General features: G+C 38.7%; 1 protein-coding gene across 2 annotated transcripts in view; it reads left to right on the forward strand.

Annotated features, from left to right (window-relative positions):
• The first annotated feature begins 1,274 nt into the window (after nucleotides 1-1,274).
• Nucleotides 1,275-18,701, forward strand: part of LOC306882535 (zinc finger SWIM domain-containing protein 8-like) — a 33,162-nt gene continuing 15,735 nt past the window's right edge. Inside the window, exons 1-9 of one of the 2 annotated variants that reach the window (XM_079437234.1) lie at nucleotides 1,275-2,881; nucleotides 7,510-7,663; nucleotides 8,708-8,802; nucleotides 10,196-10,368; nucleotides 16,033-16,140; nucleotides 16,761-16,842; nucleotides 16,956-17,076; nucleotides 17,402-17,603; nucleotides 18,494-18,669. In XM_079437234.1, coding sequence (XP_079293360.1) covers nucleotides 2,704-2,881; nucleotides 7,510-7,663; nucleotides 8,708-8,802; nucleotides 10,196-10,368; nucleotides 16,033-16,140; nucleotides 16,761-16,842; nucleotides 16,956-17,076; nucleotides 17,402-17,603; nucleotides 18,494-18,669 — 1,289 coding nt within the window. In that variant the 5' untranslated portion in view covers nucleotides 1,275-2,703. The remainder of the gene's footprint in view (nucleotides 2,882-7,509; nucleotides 7,664-8,707; nucleotides 8,803-10,195; nucleotides 10,369-16,032; nucleotides 16,141-16,760; nucleotides 16,843-16,955; nucleotides 17,077-17,401; nucleotides 17,604-18,493; nucleotides 18,670-18,701) is intronic. The other variant, XR_013785262.1, reaches the window with a different exon arrangement.

The raw sequence follows: 18,701 nt of genomic DNA on the forward strand, positions 1-18,701 counted from the left end.
GATAAAAAATCAACAAGTGACTGACTCTGTTAGAAATCTTATAATGGGCCACGTTTGGATCTTCCAGCCGGACAATAATCCAAACACAAACCTCAAAAACAACACAAAAATCAGTCACTGAGCACAAAACCAAGCTTCTGCTATGGCCATTCTCCTCTGACCTGAACCCTGTAGAAAATGAGTGAGGTGAACTGAAGAGAAGAAGCACCGTCATGGAGCTAGGAATCTAAAGGATCTGGAGTGATTGTGGATGAAGGAATGGTCTCTGATCTCTTTTCAGGTGTTCTCTAACCTCATCAGGCATTATAGGAGAAAATGTAGAGCTGTTAAACTGGCAAATGGAGGTTTCAAACAGTATTGAATAAAAGGGTGCCGTTAATTGTCGCAATGTGTATTAGAGAAAAACATTTATTTCATAATGATATTTCCCCCCATTTTAAATTCTTATTCTCCAGTGAAAGGTTAGATTTTTTGTGATTTTTTTAAAATAAAAAATCGAAAGGATTAACAATGCAGATTAATTTTCACATATTTACCAAGGGTGCCAATAATTCTGACCACGACTGTGTGTGTGTGTGTGTATATATATATATATATATATTATATATATATATATATATATATATATATTAGTATATTTTGATTACATTTCAATTGTCATATAATGATTTATCCTGCCAATTTCACATCTAGACTTTTAAAATAATTTTACCATCTACCGACTTAGAATTATTAATTATTTGTCTGTGGAATAATGTTTTGTTAAAAAAAGCATTTGTTAAAAGTGCACTCATAGATTTGTAATTACTATTATGTAATCAAACATAAACCTTCAATTTAGGTGGCACCAAATTAAAACACAATCACACAAGTGATGTCCACTGGAATGGGCACTGTGAAAAGGTTAAACAAAATCCACTATTTGTGTAATACCAACAACATTAAACTCTGGCTTGCATCGATCAAAGAAGGTCTATCCAAGTCACCATCTTGCATTCATTCATTGTTAGTAATGTTGGCTATTTGAATGTAATATCCCAAATCAGTCCGAGACACTCATGGCAATCTGTTGCACAATATTCAGCTGTTGATTCTTAAGTATTACGGTAAATCAAACAAATGAAATGCATTTTAAATGGTTTATCATTTAGTACCAGACCTACCTACCCATGAACAAATAACTGCCACATAATGTGTTATACAAGACAAAATGCATTGAAACGAGAGACTAGTGTTTGTCTGGCTTTAATGTCGAGCGGAAGTGTGCATCAGCTGATGCTGGAGAGCCATCTTCATCTTCCCGAGCAGAGGAGAGGAGAGGAGAGGAGAGGGACAGGACAGGACAGAGAGAACAGGGGGATCTTGACTCCAAATTCTCGGCTTAAAAGACATTTTGGATCCAGAGAGCGCTGGCTGCTTAGAAACGAAGGACTAGAAAAGAACCGGCCGGTGGCACATGAAGACAAGCGGATGACAAGCTTTCACACACAAAGGAGAAGACATATTATGAGGCAGCTAGAGGTGGCATAAAAACAATTTATTATGTTTTCCACGGATGGACGTTTGTCCTGGTCGAGGGGTCAAATCTGCATTTTAGTCGTCTGATTTTCCTGTAAACCCACATAGAGGCACAATGCTGAGATAAGCACTGGCGAGTCGTTTGTCCAGTGGATCAACAAGACTCGGATTAAGGACCAAGGCTTTTGTGCCAAAACATCAAAACGGCGTTATTCGGTCTGCTTATTTGTAAGCACATAAGCACAGCTCGTGTCAGCGCTTATTTGGTCAGTTTTTGAAGTGTTTGCGATTTCGGGCTAGCCGGAAAGCTAGCAGGCTAACCGACTAGCCTATCGGAGTTAGCAGAGCTAACGTTACCTCGGTCGAAATAAAAACAACCGTACCGGGATTATTTTGGGTTAACACAGGTTTACTATTGTGATATGGCCTTGTTTAATAGAAATAACACCGCGGAGGGTCATTAGGTGTACTTGGGGACGTGGTCTTTCTTCAGCGCTCTTGTTTTGTTAGCCGTTGAGCAGCTGTGGGACTCGAGGCTCAGCTGACAGGACAAACAGAGGAGAAGGGGTTTCAATGAAAATTTGAGTGAAAAGAACTCATGCATGCTAAAACGCCCTGAACTTTTCTGACAACGGTTAAGTGAGTCACTACAGTTGCTGTCAATTAACACCACTTGCTATGTAGTTTGAAAACTTAAGGGCAGTCAGACCACTGGAGAGGGGCTCATTGATTTCAAAATCGTATTTAATGAGATTTAAACCTCAACAAATGTCTGATGATAATGTCTGGAGTGTTTTTGTCTTGTAAGTCCACACTTGACAATGTAAGATAACACTTATTTAGGTTTAAAAAATTGAGAAGGGTATAAGTTTATGAAATTTTAGCTATGGGTTGTCACTTTTCTCAAGAGCTAGACCCCTGAGTGTCTCCAGCAGTTGGGGTCTAAAAGCATGGATTAACTTCACTTAACTGCACCGCAGTCATGTGCAAATCCTCCATTTGACACCTTAAATACATATTTTCAAGAAACACAGGCTTTCTTGAGGGACTTTGCAGGGCCCCTCACACAGTGTTTGGGTTGAGTGTGAGTTTCCCCTCCCCCTGAGCGAGTGTCACTCTCTCAAAACAACAGAAGCGCAGAGGCACCTTCAGTTGAAGCTTTCAGGTCTCCACACAGCGGATGTGATGGAACTGATGTTCGCTGAGTGGGAAGATGGAGAGAGGTTCTCCTTTGAAGATTCGGACCGTTTTGAGGAGGACTCCCTGTGCTCGTTCATTTCTGAGGCGGAAAGTCTCTGCCAGAACTGGAGAGGATGGAGGAAACAGTCTGCTGGCCCAAATTCACCCACTGTGAAGATTAAAGGTAATGGAAGATTGTCTTAATGTGCTGTGAAGTGGTTTATGTGCTGTCATTATAATGTGAGCACACCGTGCCTTGGCATGGCTGCACCTTTGACCTCAGGTTGTATTATTAACTTACGGGCAACAATGTCATGTGACCTGTATGTTTAAAACTACCAAATACATGGGCCTGTGTGGACAAATTAGTTAGGAGGTATAGGTTTACTTGTTTTGGTACAAGTTGCATTAATGGAGACACAAGTAATATATTTCATTATTATAATATATAATTTATGTGCAACTTCATTAAAATATATATATTTGTACTATTCACTATGAAAAAATTCAATGGTATAAAATGCCTCTTGGATGTAATGGCAACTAAAACCACTACATCACCTTCATAACCTGTGGTACAACAGCAAATTGGTTTGCATCTGTCAATGAATGGATTTGTTGCAATGGTTTTGCAAAGGGAGGCCATATTGACTGTTACAGACATAATGGTGATTTATTTGTGAAATATGAATTAAGGTAAAGGGGTTTATTTAAAATGCACATCATCCATCAACTAATAGCAGAATAATATAAAAGTTGCTTTAAAAGTATCTGAGATATCAGTAAATACCAAAAGTGATTAAAATTGACCAGGAAAGGAGACCCATTTTGCTTAAGTCCTTGAGGTATTCATTACTAGAATGTTATTGCATCTGTATTTATTAACATTTTCTTTCATAAAATAAATTTTCATTGTGAATCAATTTTGACTTGAACGTCACAGGTGAGTAAAATGTCGTAGGAGGGCAAAAGTAAAGATACAAGGACAGTTAATCTGAAAATGAAAATTCAGTCATTTACCCCTCATATTGTTCCAAACATATGATTTATTTCCTTCTGTGAAACACAAAAGAAGATATTTTAATTTTTTTTTCTCCGAACCATGAAAGTCAATGGGATCCAGTGTTGCTTTAACCTCAACGTTGTTCAAAATAACTTTTTTTAGTTCATTTTTTTTTGGTTTAGCTTATGTTTCTCTCTATGAATGTATTCTTTTGCAGTAATTGTATTCCTCTCTAAGCTGTAAGTCTAGAACTTTGATATGGCAGCTCAACTGTGATGTGTTAAAATGATGTTTGGAACAGCTTTGGTCAGTCACTCCGTATTAATGCAAATCCTTCAATCTGCTAAAACTCCGGCCCACCAAAAGCCCCGTGCTGTGCATGTGTAGAGAGAGTTTTCAGACAGACAGAGATCTGAGTGTAGCATTTGTTGGATGAGTTAAGGGAGTTTGGAAAGGGAGCCTTGTGTGGTGTTTAGATTGAGAGCAAGTGAGTGTTGTGGGGGGTTGGGTGGAGTTAAGCAGCAGAGGGCTGTAAAAAGAGCTTTGTCTTGTGCAGGTCACTGATTCAGAGCAGAGGATTGTGGTTAAACAAAAAAAGCCCCATTTGATCGATCTGCATAATGCACTTGATTTTGCACAGCCCGGTTTGAGACTCCAAATCCCCCTGGTTTTTGTCCGGATCCGTTCTAAAAGTAAGGGGTATTTCACGTGCCCGTTTTCTTGGCGCTGGAACTGACGGAAAACGATCGCTCAGACGTGGCTGTTTATATAGCACTGTGAGCTGGGTGTCTTTGTTCTTTGGTTGTTGGGCAGCGGGCGGTAGAGTTTGGAGCAGTGGGACGGCAGACCACTCGTGAGAGACCGTCTCACCTATTCACGGCCTCACAAAAGACAAAGCTGTCTCGCAGCCTGTGTTAACTCCTCTTCTGTTGGTCACCATGGTTTAGTCAGCCAGAACTAGCTATGAGTGTGCCACCTGATTCATTGGGATCTCACTCACACTTATACACGTATTGTTGCTGAGCAGCTGTTTGTTGCTGCAGCACCTTTAATGAGTCACCTGTACCCTGTGAAGTCCTTGTCTCTGACTCCCACTGTCTGTCTATAACGTACTCTTGCATCTGCTTGTGGTCTGGGTAATTCATCTCCAAAGTTGTCTAGCGTCTCATCTTTTGGCGGTTGGTTTTAGATTATGTGGGTGTCTGATAATGGTGTGGTTTGCGTCTACTATTTGATCATGACACTTATTTTAATGCTTTGCTTGATATACCAGGTTGTAGGTAGATTGATAACAGTAATGGTAAAATATTAAGTTGCATGTTGGCATACTTTTTTGTTAAATTGTTAATAAACTTGTTAATTCTTATTGACAGTACTTGACATTTGCACTTTATGGTTAAGGTTGTCTGATTTAACCTTAGATAAAACAATGCACAACTTGACTCATTTTATACCACGAATACCACGACTGAGGTGCCCTTGAGCAAGGCACCGAACCCCCAATTGCTCCCCGGGCGCCGCAGCATGGCTGCCCACTGCTCCGGGTGTGTGTTCACGGTGTGTGTGTGTGTGTGTGTGTGTGTGCGCATTTGTTCACTACTCACTGCTGTGTGTGTGCACTTGGATGGGTTAAACGCAGAGCACCAATTTCGAGTATGGGTCACCATACTTGACAATACGTCACGACTTTTACGACTTTATTTTTAGTAGAATGGTCACACTTTGTGTAAATGGACGGACAGGACAGCTCTGCTGATTTTACTTCAAAAGGACTGAGATAAATATATATGGTGTGTTTTAAAAGAATCTTAAAATTTAGGAGCTTTTGTTTAGTGGTTCAATAGTTTCTATTGAGTTGCTTGCACGATATTGGAAGTTCTTGCTTTGGTTTTGCAAATGAGAAAAGTCAGTGCAGTTCCAAATGTCAGTACAGAAAAAAAACGTTGAGGATCGTCAATCAACGAACTGATTTTTCATTCCTGAATTAATCAGTGTTTTTGAAGAAACTAGTAGATAGAAAGATTTGGTGACTTGCTTACAATCAGTTGTTTAATTCCTTAATGAATCTGAGTGTTTGAACGAGTCTGTTGAATGAATGGTTCTAGAGAGTGGATTTAGTGTGTGTTTAAGACACTGAGTTTTGGCATGTGTCAGACCTAGGACAGTCTTGAGCATGCACTTCCTGTCCTGTGCACGTGCTCTTAAGTGGCCAAGACCACAGATGATGATATTGGGACAAGCCCGTAAAGACAGTCACTTATTTTGTACTTGAATGAGTCAGTGTATTTGAATTAATGTAATTATTAAAAATTGTCTTTACAAAAGTAAAAACAAAATGCACTTGGAATTTGCAAGTTATTTTGTGACCTTCAAGTGTGTTTCCTTAAGTTTATTATATAGTACTAGCAACCCTTTTATAAAAACACTTAAGACTGTGCTATAATACTTGCTTCGTCAAGTCTAAAGTTGGTAGTAAGCATGACATGCATTGTGGTCATAATATAATGTTGAAAAATGTAGCATGGCTTCACGTGAGATCTCCATAGTGTTATAGTGACAGTGTATCAATGCACAGTCTGCCTGAATGTAATGTGAGATTCAGAATGTAATGTGTGACCGAGTGCAGTGGATTACAGTCCCGTTGCCTAAAGCTCTGTTATGATAATGACCTCCTGATGTTGGTGTTCATTTCAGATGGATCTTACTAATATCTAATGAGATAAGTATGTCACTACAGTCCTGCGGCTCAATGTAGAAAATAAAGTTTCATTATATGCACTGCCATTGAAACCTGTGCCTGTTCACTTCTGGCTGTAGGCACAAATATTCAGTTGCCCTTGAAGGAGTGTCTTTTAGTCTTGAGTGGTTTTCATTCCTACAGCCTGGCCACTCTTATCATTGTCTGGAGGAAATTGGTGACTTGAATCCAGGACCCTGCAGGATACTTGAACCCTACCCCCCATCCCTCTCAGTGGACAGCATTTAGTCTCTGTTGGCAGCTGTCCTGTTTTCTCTCCGTTTAGCCTTGAGTATATATGAACTGTCTGGTTTACAACAAAATAGGTTGCCTCATTTCTCAGTTTTGTTCCCTCCGTTTCAAAATGAGTTGTTTGAACTACAGCTATCTATGTGACTATTGTTCAGCTATTTGCCTGTAATGCCAAGTATTTTTGATTTTTTTTAATGTAGAGTGGCTGTGACCGGAAAGTAGTGATTTTATCACCCTACTGATCAAGGCCTGATCACACCAGCATGAAAATTTGGTTGATTCGGCCTGGTTCTGGATTCATCGTCTGCTATTTCCTGTCGCTTGGCAAAATAGTTTTCAAGCGCCACCAAGTCATAAAAATTGGTGTAGGATTTTCATTGAAACAAATTTCAGTCAGAAACTGCTAGTAAATTTCACAAATAATGGCAAGTAACACATTTAATTAAACTTTAAATTTTAAAGAAGAGAGACTGAAAAAGTATTTTCTTGTAAAATGTCCTCCAATAATATTTGTTTTATTTACAACTTTGAAAAATCACCAAAACTTATTGGTTGGCCTGTTTTCTTTGCAGTGCAATCGAAAAGAGATTATAACACCTCTCTTTAAAAATAAATGTCACACATACTGCTTGGCTGTCAGTGTCATTCTGAAGACACTTTAATAGCCATTCATTCAAATTAAATGATTTATCACACAACTTTTGCACGAAATGTTTTTCTCAGATTGCTGCTGAATATCCATTGACGCCATTAGATTCAGTCTTTGAGCATGTAGTTTACCTGCAACGAAAACAGTAACTCATATCACTTCTTTTCTTAGATGGACAAGTTATCCCTCTGGTGGAGATGTCGGCAAAACAGGTGGCGTTCCATATTCCATTTGAGGTTGTGGAAAAAGTCTATCCTCCCGTTCCTGAGCAGCTGCAATTGCGGATTGCCTACTGGAGCTTCCCAGAGAACGAGGAGGACATCAGGTGAAAGTCTTGTAATAGCTAATATACAGTGGTGTGAAAAAGTGTTGGCCCCCTTCCTGATTTTTTTTATTTTTTTGCATGTTTGTCACACTTTAATGTTTCAGATCATCAAACAAATTTAAATATTAATCAAAGATAACACAAGTAAACACAACATGCAGTTTTTAAATGAAGGGTTTTTTTTTATGAAGGGAAAACAAAATCCAAACCCACATGGCCCTGTGTGAAAAAGTGTTTGCCCCCTAAACCTAATAACTGGTTGGGCCACCCTTAGTAGCAACAACTGCAATCAAGCATTGGCGAAAACATGGAACAGTGGTGAACCTTCCCAGGAGTGGCCGTCCCACCAAAATTACCCCAAGAGCGCAACAAAGACTTATCCAAGAGGTCACAAAAGACCCCAAAACAACATCTAAAGGACAATGATCCAAAACACACCAGCAAATCCACCTCTGAATGGCTGAAGAAAAACAAAATGAAGACTTTGGAGTGGCCTAGTCAAAGTCCTGACCTGAATCCTATTGAGATGCTGTGGCATGAACTTAAAAAGACGGTTCATGCTCAAAAACCCTCCAATGTGGCTGAATTACAACAATTCTGCCAAGATGAGTGAGCCAAAATTCCTCCACAGCGCTGTAACCGACTCATTGCAAGTTATCGCAAACGCTTGATTGCAGTTGTTGCTACTAAGGGTGGCCCAACCAGTTATTAGGTTTAGGGGGCAAGCACTTTCACACAGGGCCATGTGGGTTTGGATTTTGTTTTCCCTTCATAAAAAACTTCATTTAAAAGCTGCATGTTGTTTACTTGTTATCTTTGATTAATATTTAAATTAGTTTGATGATCTGAAACATTAAAGTGTGACAAACATGCAAAAAAATAAAAAACCAGGAAGGGGGCCAACACTTTTACACCACTGTATTATCAGCCTTGCTTTTAAAAGTGATTACCTTTTACGATTAATCTGATTAACCAGCGAGTTATCAGTATTCCCAGGTTGACCTATTGAATGCTTTAATATCTATCTTCTCTCTGTCCTTGCAGATTATACTCCTGTTTGGCCAACGGCAGCCCTGATGAATTCCAGCGTGGCGAGCAGCTCTATAGAGTGAGGGCTGTGAAAGACCCTCTGCAGATAGGTGAGAAATCAAAGACATCCCATAGTTGCCGTGTATTTGAGCAAAAGCTTCTGAAAGTTGATTTGCTGTATTAAACACTTTCGATATGAATCTTAAAATAGTTTTATTGAATGCAGATCATAACATTCAGAATAAGCCTCCTTTGCCTCCTCTAACTGCCCTGGCCAATCAGTGACCACTCTCCACACTGACCACCCAACTGCCCGTCAAGGCCAAATCAAACGTTCTAACTCACTCCACCAGAGTGGAGCCAGAACGGTCTGACACAGAACAGCTGCACCTAAAAGGGAAGTGCTTCCAAAACTCTTCCCTTTGCACTTTGTTTAACCTCATAGTGAAAATACAATGCTAAATCTCCAAGGATCAGCCTTTACACAACCTGCTCAAACTCCCTGGTTGCTGCTACAGACTTATTAGTCTGTTCAACAGAATTACTGCATTGCCTGCTGGGATATGAGTCAAGTAGACCCATTCAGTCACTTAGCTGTTTGTGGTGCGTGCAAGGTAAATGATCAGTTTAATGAGAGATTTCAGTGATGTATTATACTTCACTGTAAATGCAACCCAGTATTATATTCTTTCATGATGTGCAACTGGTGACAACCCAGTGACATTTGCAGTCATGATGTGCTTATTGGCCCAGGCAGTGATTCGCTAAATTAAAGAAAGGCACTGTTTTATACAAAGGTTTCTTCTTTTTTTTAAAATTCAAGATTGATTATTAAATTCTTTGGGCCTTTTGTTTAAGCTGGGACAGCTGACAGGAGAATATGGGTCAGGAATAAAGGAATAGAAGGGTGCTTTTGGCACTAACAGGTAGACTGAAAGAAAAAAAGAGGCGGTGTAGTAGAATTGGCTTGAGGAGGCCCGTTGAATTTGGAACAGGAGCTATAAGCTGAAACTACCCACCGCCCCCACCTCTGCTCTTACTGGCCAGAGGAGCGCTGGCCGCTGTCCAGTGTTAAAAGCTTTTGGCCAACTCCCTACATTCAACTCTCCACACACATTTGGACTCTTTCTTTCTCTCTCTCTCCATCTCAGATGTCTTTTCATTTCCTGTATGGTCTGTGTACAGTGCAATTGCTGTTATATCATTCAGCCTTACAGTCAGCAAACTCCCTCAAACTTTTAAACATTAACGTTTCCCAAAACCTCATTGCATTTGGTGCAAATATAATTATGTGGGTCCTTATTTTTGTTTGTTTTATTTAGCATGCAAAAAAATGTAGAAATTGCATGTTTTCAGAATAATTAGTCCAACAACAAAGGCAAAGTTTTCACAGCTGTATTCCACAAACATTTTTATCCAGAGTGAACGGAGAATGTGAGTCGAAACTAGTTTTGAGTCGAAATGTGTTACCACAGACTGACAGGGTTTGGCTTTCTCAAACAGGTTTCCACCTCAGTGCCACAGTAGTGTCACCCCAGGCTGGCCAATCAAAAGGAGCCTACAATGTGGCTGTAATGTTTGACCGCTGCCGCATCACTTCCTGCAGCTGCACCTGTGGAGCAGGAGCCAAATGGTGTGCCCACGTTGTGGCCCTCTGCCTCTTCAGAATTCACAATGTAAGAGATTTTAGATGTACATTATGCCCTCTGTTTAGGGAAACGCAGAATATCAGTAGCATATCAACTATTAGCCGGTATTAGTATTTTTTTTTTTTTTTTTTTGGAAATTGAAATTGGATTTTTAACTGTGCATGCTTCATTTAGCCTATTTATACATTTGAATTATGCAAACATAAGTTAATCTTTAAAAAAAGTTGATAATTTAGTATTTCATATATTTTCATATATATATATATATATATATATAGCATTGTATATTTTTTTGTTTTTTGTAAATGTAATGTAAAATTATTTGTTTTATTTTATAAAAATTGAATTTTAATAAGTGTCTTAACATGAAAATAATCGTCTTATCGCACAGATTTTGGATATAGTTTTTCTGGTGTTTGTTGCAATTTTTTTCTTATTTCCTTTGAAGTAAACAATCTGTCATTGCTGCAAAATACCTTTACAATGAAGCTGGAATTTGGTCTGTGGCAAAATACAGAGCTTAAAATAGAAAAGCATATTTTAATGTCCTTGTTTATGAACTAACACCGCAAATCCATTTGTAGTGTAGTTTAAAATTTTCCCTTAAGGTTTAAAAAAATTAATGCACAAACAAAAACCAATTACTTGAGGCAAAGGTTTTCAATGTGCCTCGGAACAACATATACACATGCATTTTAATGAGCACAATGGCCTGGTTCATATGGACATGAGGATTTCACATACAGCACATGCACGATCTGTCTCTAGGTTTCTATCTGTGCGGAATGACCGTGGGCGTGAGAGCACTGAGAAGCTTTTGATTAGGTTTGATGCCTCCCTGTGGAGTCAGGAGGGTGGAGAGAAGGATCTGCACTGCTGTGATATCCCACCCCCCCATAGGAGGGCCTGCCACAGTCAGATAGACCTGGCGGCCCGGGCCGTGGGTAGCATTTTGCATTTGCATGTGGGCTTTGTCTTCTGTTTGCTGCCGTTGGGGGAAATTATAACAAACTTATTTTGCATAAACTTTTTCTTGCATGTTTAGTTTGGTTGTAAATAACAAATGCAGAGTTCTCCTGTTTGGTGTCTTGTAAATGATGCTAGAAATCCACTACATTTAGAAATTATGTTGTAAATTTTGAAAAGGAGCGAAGGAGCAGAATAAAACTCTGTAGGTCGCGTCTGCAACATGACACGTCAAGTCTGCTTTATTGTCAATTCTTCCACATGTACGGCACATACAGAGAATTGAAATTGCGTTACTCTCAGACCCTTAGTGCACACAGTTAACATTTAAAACACTGACAGTAGACGTTCAAATACAGATAATACAGTTTAAACATATGTACATACAACTATACAGATATACAAATGAGGACATTGTAGAAAAATAAAGAAAGATAGATAAAGTGGCATAAGGCACATGGCAGAATAGATAGTGCAAACCAGTTAAATAAAACAAAACTGTGCAGATATACGTGTATATGTATAGTGTGTATATATATATATATATATATATATATATATATAGTGCAAGAGGAGCTTATCAGTCTGAGGACATTGTAGAAAAATAAAAAAAAGATAAATAAAGTGGCATAAGGCACATGGCAGAATAGATAGTGCACATGCCCATATTTGTAGGTTAGGTGTCTCTTGGCAAATAGCTTTGAGAATGTATAATTTCAATGCACTTACTCTTATACTGCGGTCCTGTCTGTTACGAACAGCTCTAGTGTTTATTCTGCTATTGTAAGTTGTATAAACAGTATATTCTTAGATCTGCTATGCTATTAGACCTTTATCAGCCACATAGTATTTGCAGTAAAACATTGACATTTTAAGATTTAATTTAGCTATAGTATGTCTTCATTTGCTGCTTTGCGCTTTGAGGCCGGTGTCTAAAGAGGTTACCTATCATTTCCTCACATCACAGTCTGAAGTTCAAATGCTTCAGGTTTGACATTTAGCCCACCTACTCAACAGCATCACAGAGACTGTCACAAAGTATAGTGCATTCATGCTTTGTCTAAATCTTTAGTAGAACAAGACAAAAAGAAATATACATGCCATTAAACTCTACATACTACTGGAGTATGATTTTATATTTAGTAGTTAGAGAGGCATGCACTAGTGATAAACTGTGTGTCAGTCATTAGACCTCTCATTCTTTATCATCACTCAGGCCTTTAACTATTTGAGTGGGTTTGTGTGAATTTTTTTTTTCTTTCATGTGTGGTGAGCTGTCAGACTGTCCTCACAGCTAAACTTGCATCAATACATCCCACCATCCTAATTGTGCTGGTAAAAACTGGTTGCAACTTGCATTAAAAACATTCTAACTTTTAACTGTTTTAAAAACATTATTAATGGTCCTAATCTTGACCAAAATGAACATAATGTAATGTAAATAAATGTAAATGTAAATAATGTCCCATAAACTGCTTTGGAATAGTCACCACCAGGGTATTTACAGGGCAACCTTTTACCTCCTTCGTATTTGCCATTTACTTGAATTGTCAAATATTGCAAGAACCCAAACCTGAATCCCATTTACAATATCGGAGTGCCATATTTTGTCAGGATGAACACTGCCATAATGGTAATGAGGCTAAAGTGCTTCAACTAAGTTTTGAGTTAAGTATATGAAGCAGGGTGTCCTTAAAAAGTCTTAATGTCTTAAATTCAGATTCAATGGGTAAATTGAATATTTATCTTAAATATTTTTGGTCCCATTACCGATAAAATATATTTTAATCTGACGGACCCAGTGACTGTTTTACAATCTTTGGACAGACCAAAGATTTTTTTTCTTCCTCCTTGTGTATTTACTGCGTCATCAGAGAGAATACCTTCTTTTTTTATATAATGTTCTCAATAATAAAATATAGGTCGAGCTACTGCTAGCTGACCAGCCTTTGAGATAGTTTTAAATGGTTTTTTTTTTTTTTTTTTTTTTTACTTGCCCAACCAGACAAATAGCCTGATTAAAATGTAAGTGTCACAAAAATAACCAGCGACGCATCGAAACGCGAGAATGATTCTTCTGATTTTATTACATTAAGCATAAACAGCGATTGATATTGGATATAGTCCATTTCTGTTATCAAGGTCGCACTGTTGAGACTCGTGCTGTCTGTCTCTTTGTGAGAGACGTCTACACAAATGAGCAACAACAAACAAAGAAACTCAGAAGAAACACACAGTGGTATAAATTCAAAATGCTTAGTTTATTCATAAAATTATGTAGTTAAGTGACACCATGACAAGGGGGCTATTTTGCTGAATATTTCACGATTGCAAATGTCACATTGAATTTAGTTTAATGAATAAGTAGTCAAGTAGTTATTGCGTTACTTACATTTTAGACACAATATTTACTGTTTTGTTCTATTTCACCAACGAAAATAATTCCAAACAAAGATCAGCACATTCTCCAAGCAATGGTGTTGCATTACGCCCCCCCCCCCCCAACATTTCTTATTTGTATATCCAAAAATGTATTTAAAGTATTAATCTCATAGCATAATTTATTATGTCTCATCTGACCACAACACTTTCACCCAGTTCTGCTCTGAATCATTGGCCAATTTCAGACGGGCCTGTACATGTGTTTTCTTGAGCTGGGGGACCTTGCGGGCGCTGCATGATTTCAGTCCTTCAGGGCGTAATGTTACAAATTGTTTTCTTGGTGACTATGGTCCCAGCTGCCTTCCCGTGTAGGATCTAAGATCCTCCCGTGTAGTTCTGGGCTGATTCCTCACTGTTCTCATGATCATTGAGACCCCACGAGGTGAGATCTTGCACGGAGCCCCAGACCGAGGGAGATTGACAGTTATTTTGTGTTTCTTCCATTTGCGAATAATCACACCAACTGTTGTCACCTTCTCACCAAGCTGCTTGGTGATGGTCTTGTAGCCCATTCCAGCCTTGTGTAGGTCTACAATCTTGTCCCTGACATCCTTGGACAGCTCTTTGGTCTTGGCCATGGTGGAGAGACTGACTGATTGATTGCTTCTGTGGACACAGGTTGTCTTTTATACAGGCAACAAACTGAGATTAGGAGCACTCCCTTTAAGAGAGTACTCCTAATCTTAGCTCGTTATCTGTATAATAGACACCTGGGAGCCAGAAATCTTCCTGATTGATAGGGGATCAAATACTTATTTTACTAATTTAAAATGCAAATCAATTTCTAGCTTTTTTTTTTTAAACGCATTTTTCTGGATTTTTGTTATTCTGTCTCTCACTGTTCAAAAAAACCTACCATTAAAATTATAGACTGATCATTTCTTTGTCAGTGGGCAAACGTACAAAATCAACAGGGGATCAAAAAAAATTTTTCCCCCACTGTATACAGTGGAATGCGAAAGTTTGGGAACCCCTTGCAGAATCTGTGAAAATGTGGATAATTTTACCAAAATAAGAGAGATCATACAAAATGCATGTTATTTTTTATTTAGTACTGTCCTGAGTAAGATATTTTCCATAAAAGATGTTTACATATAGTCCACAAGACAAAAAAATAGCTGAAATTATTAAAATAACCACATTCAAAAGTTTGGGAACCCTTGGTTCTTAATACTGTGTGTGGTTACCTGGATGATCTACGACTGTTTTTTTTGTTTTGTGATGGTTGTTCATGAGTCCCTTGTTTGTTCTGAGCAGTTCAACTGAGCACTGTTCTTCAGAAAAATCCTCCAGGTCCTGCAGAATCTTCAGTTTTCCAGCATCTTTTGCATATTTGAACCCTTTCCAGCAGTAACTGTATGATTTTGAGATCCACCTTTTCACGCTGAGGATGATTGAGGGACTCAAACACAACAATTAAAAAAGGTTCAAACATTCACTGATGCTCCTGAAGGAAACACTATGCATTAAGAGCCAGGGGGTGAAAACTTTTGAACAGGATGATGTCCAAATTTTTCTTATTTTGTCGAAATATCATATTTTTCCATTTAGTACTGCCCTTCTGACGCGACAGAAGATACTTGCATGTTTCCTGGAAGACAAATGAAGTACAATTTACCTTGATCTTCAAATTCAAAAATTTCCCCCCCCCTGGCTGCTAAGTCACAGTACATTTGGTGAAATTTCTGATATTGTGTATGGAAGTATGTGGTTTCTCAGAGTTAGACGCTCAGCCACGTGGCTAATTCCACACTCAGCAATAATGGGGTGTTGTCCAGGAATCCTAAACTTTTCCGTCCTCCTTATCCTCCTCAGTCTAATTCTCCAGGGCCATCCATCATCCACCTTACTCTTTTCCCCATCCTCCATTTCCCAGACACGCCCAACACATTTCACTCCAGTAGCTCACAATGCCACCCCCACGGGACGCTGCACATTCTCTTTAATAACCTCACTATGAGCTAAAGAGAGAATTAGCTCGGATCGGCTCAAAGCGTGTCTATCTAGAGCTCATATATTATGTATGGGCCATTTGCAAATGAGGAGTTTTCTGCTCATGCTGGTGGATAGTACCAGGTGACTGCACACTGGGACAGCCACCTGAAGGCATCAAAGCCTCCAGACACATTAGAAATGCACAGTGGTTGCTAATGAGCACTCTGCTCCTGCTTTAGTTTGCACTAGTGAGTGGGAGTTAAAGCAATGAAGCTTGATTTTTAGTTACATATGTCGGCCAATGCCAACCTCAAATATTAGTTACTCTTGGCATGTGTTTGTTTATAGGCTTCTGCGGTGTGCCTTCGAGCACCTGTGTCAGAGTCACTGTCCAGATTACAGCGGGATCAACTCCAGAAGTTTGCACAATACCTCATCAGTGAACTCCCACAGCAGGTGAGACATGCATTATTTATTACTTTTTATAAATTGTAGAGATGGCCTCGTTGCTTATGGCTTCTCTGAGCTCCTGAGTTTCTTTGCACGGCTCTAAATAACTGTGATGAAGTGCACACAGTGGCATCATTGTCCTTATTAGGGTGTGATGGCTCAGATTTCTTACAGATTGGTTTGTATCATGGTTATGTGGTCATGGCTTTGGCGTGGTTCTGTAAACGCTAGATAACAATAACTAATATTTAAATGTTAATTGCTAATGTTTTTTTAAAGAAAATATACATGCTTTAAGAATCACTAATGTAATCACTCATACATAACATTATATTAGACATTTTTGGTATATCATTAAAAATTTGTTTATCATTAAAAAAGTATCTTTTTTTTAACACGATGTTATATTTAAGCAATAATGCACAAACATTATAAAATAAAAAGGTTACAAATTTTTGTAAAATATTCTTATATTAGATTATGATAAGTAAATGTTTAATATAGTATATTGACAGAATCTCACTTCCTATTCTTCAGTACGACCAACATTTTTCTTTTTTTCCCTTGATGATTTGTCTCTAATGATGCATTAATTCCTGGATTTGTGATTCGCTTTGTATCTGCAGATATTGCCGACAGCTCAGCGTCTTTTAGATGAGCTTCTGTCCTCCCAGTCTACCGCTATTAACACCGTGTGTGGAGCCCCGGGTATGGACTGACCTACAAACCACAATTAATGAATTTCTAAATTTCTCATTCTCTGTGAAGGCATGTGGACCTTGTAAATCCTAATTTTTCTTTTCTAATGATTGGTTTAATAGATCCTACAGCTGGCCCTTCTGCCTCTGACCAGAGCACCTGGTATCTAGATGAGTCCACCCTCAGTGACAACATAAAGAAGACCTTGCACAAGTTCTGTGGCCCATCACCTGTAGTGTTTAGGTAAAAACAGCCGATCTAGTTCTACCTATATTGTTCTGAAGAAGAGTTGCCAAACAGACATGCTTGAGCAGGTTCCCCGTGGGTGCATTTTCACAGATTTTGTTTTATTAAACCTATAAAACTAAATTTCACTTGAAAAATTAAAAGCAACCTCAAATTCGCACTGGCTTAACACATTTGGTTACTTTATTTTTAAAGAGAGAAAACAGCATAAGCTGTTTTTTTTTTTGTTTTTTTTACATTTGTGTGGATGAAAATGAGCAACAAACAGATGGATGAGCAACAGACAGAACTAAGTGTTGTTTTTGTCACTTGTTGTTCTCAGTGATGTGAACTCCATGTACCTGTCATCCACTGAGCCTCCGGCAGCTGCTGAATGGGCTTGTTTGCTGAGGCCCCTGCGAGGTAGAGAGCCAGAGGGCATCTGGAACCTTCTGTCCATCGTCAGAGAGATGTTTAAGAGGAGAGACAGCAATGCTGCGCCTCTGTTAGAAATCCTCACTGAACAGTGTCTCACCCATGAACAGGTACAAACCTGACTTGGCCACACTTCACACACCAGGGTGACCGATTCATGTGTAAAAATCATCCTGATACAAACGCCTGTCACATTTGTGCCTGCATTTAAATTGTAGCAAATTCATAGGAATGGTGACAGCCAAACGTTTGTGAACACCTTAAGGGCCAGATTTACTATCAGCTTGCGCCAGCGCAAACCCTCATTTCAGGTAAAAAAAAAACTACTGTCAGGATTTATTAAAGACACACAGGGGGAAATTAGCGCTGAAAAGGTGTGGACAGTTATTTTTGCGACTCACCTGGTTGAATATGCATTTGTAAGAGTTTCCCTTTCGATCAGTAAATTTATGGGAGGAAAGTATTTAAATGAATCACGCAACTTGATTTGCGCTCGTCATTTCACTGGTATTTGCGGCATTATTTAACAGCCAAAAGAAAAGCAGACGATCATTTGCTCTGGTCATTATGGAAATGAGATCTTGCGTCTGTGTCCTTTAATGTGCACCTTGTCATTAAATTACCTGCAGAATGTTCCCCGCCCATCGGCCCTTTTATGGAATTGTGCTCTAACACTAATCTTGCCCCAAATATTTATTTCTTAATTTTTTTTTATTGCATACAGGTTTATTTTGGGGAAATTAGATAATATTCTAAAACTTTTATTCAATGTATTCTGGCATTTGGAACAACAAGTAAAATGTTTGCACTTTGCATTTATTGCTTGCTTCTTCTTTTTTTTAAATATAGTATCCATATAATTTTTATTTTATTTTATAATTTTTTTTAAATTAGACTTAGTTTTGTTTTTCACTGTATCTGATTAATATTTGTTTGGAGCGGAGTTTTAATCTGATTTTGTTCTAATGATAGCCTACTGCTCTCTCTGTGTTTCCTCCAGATCATTGGCTGGTGGTATAGTGTGAGGACATCCGCCTCTCACAGCAGTGCTAGCGGGCACACAGGTCGCAGTAATGGCCAGACAGAGGTTGCAGCACATGCGTGTGCCAGCATGTGTGATGAAATGGTTGTTTTATGGAGACTGGCAGTGCTAGACCCTACCATGAGTCCCCAGAGGTGAGCAAGTTAGTGGAGCTGGTTAGGCCCTA

The sequence above is a fragment of the Barbus barbus genome (genome assembly GCF_936440315.1).
Source record: "Barbus barbus genome assembly, chromosome: 16".
In the NCBI taxonomy this organism is placed as follows: Eukaryota; Metazoa; Chordata; class Actinopteri; order Cypriniformes; family Cyprinidae; genus Barbus; species Barbus barbus.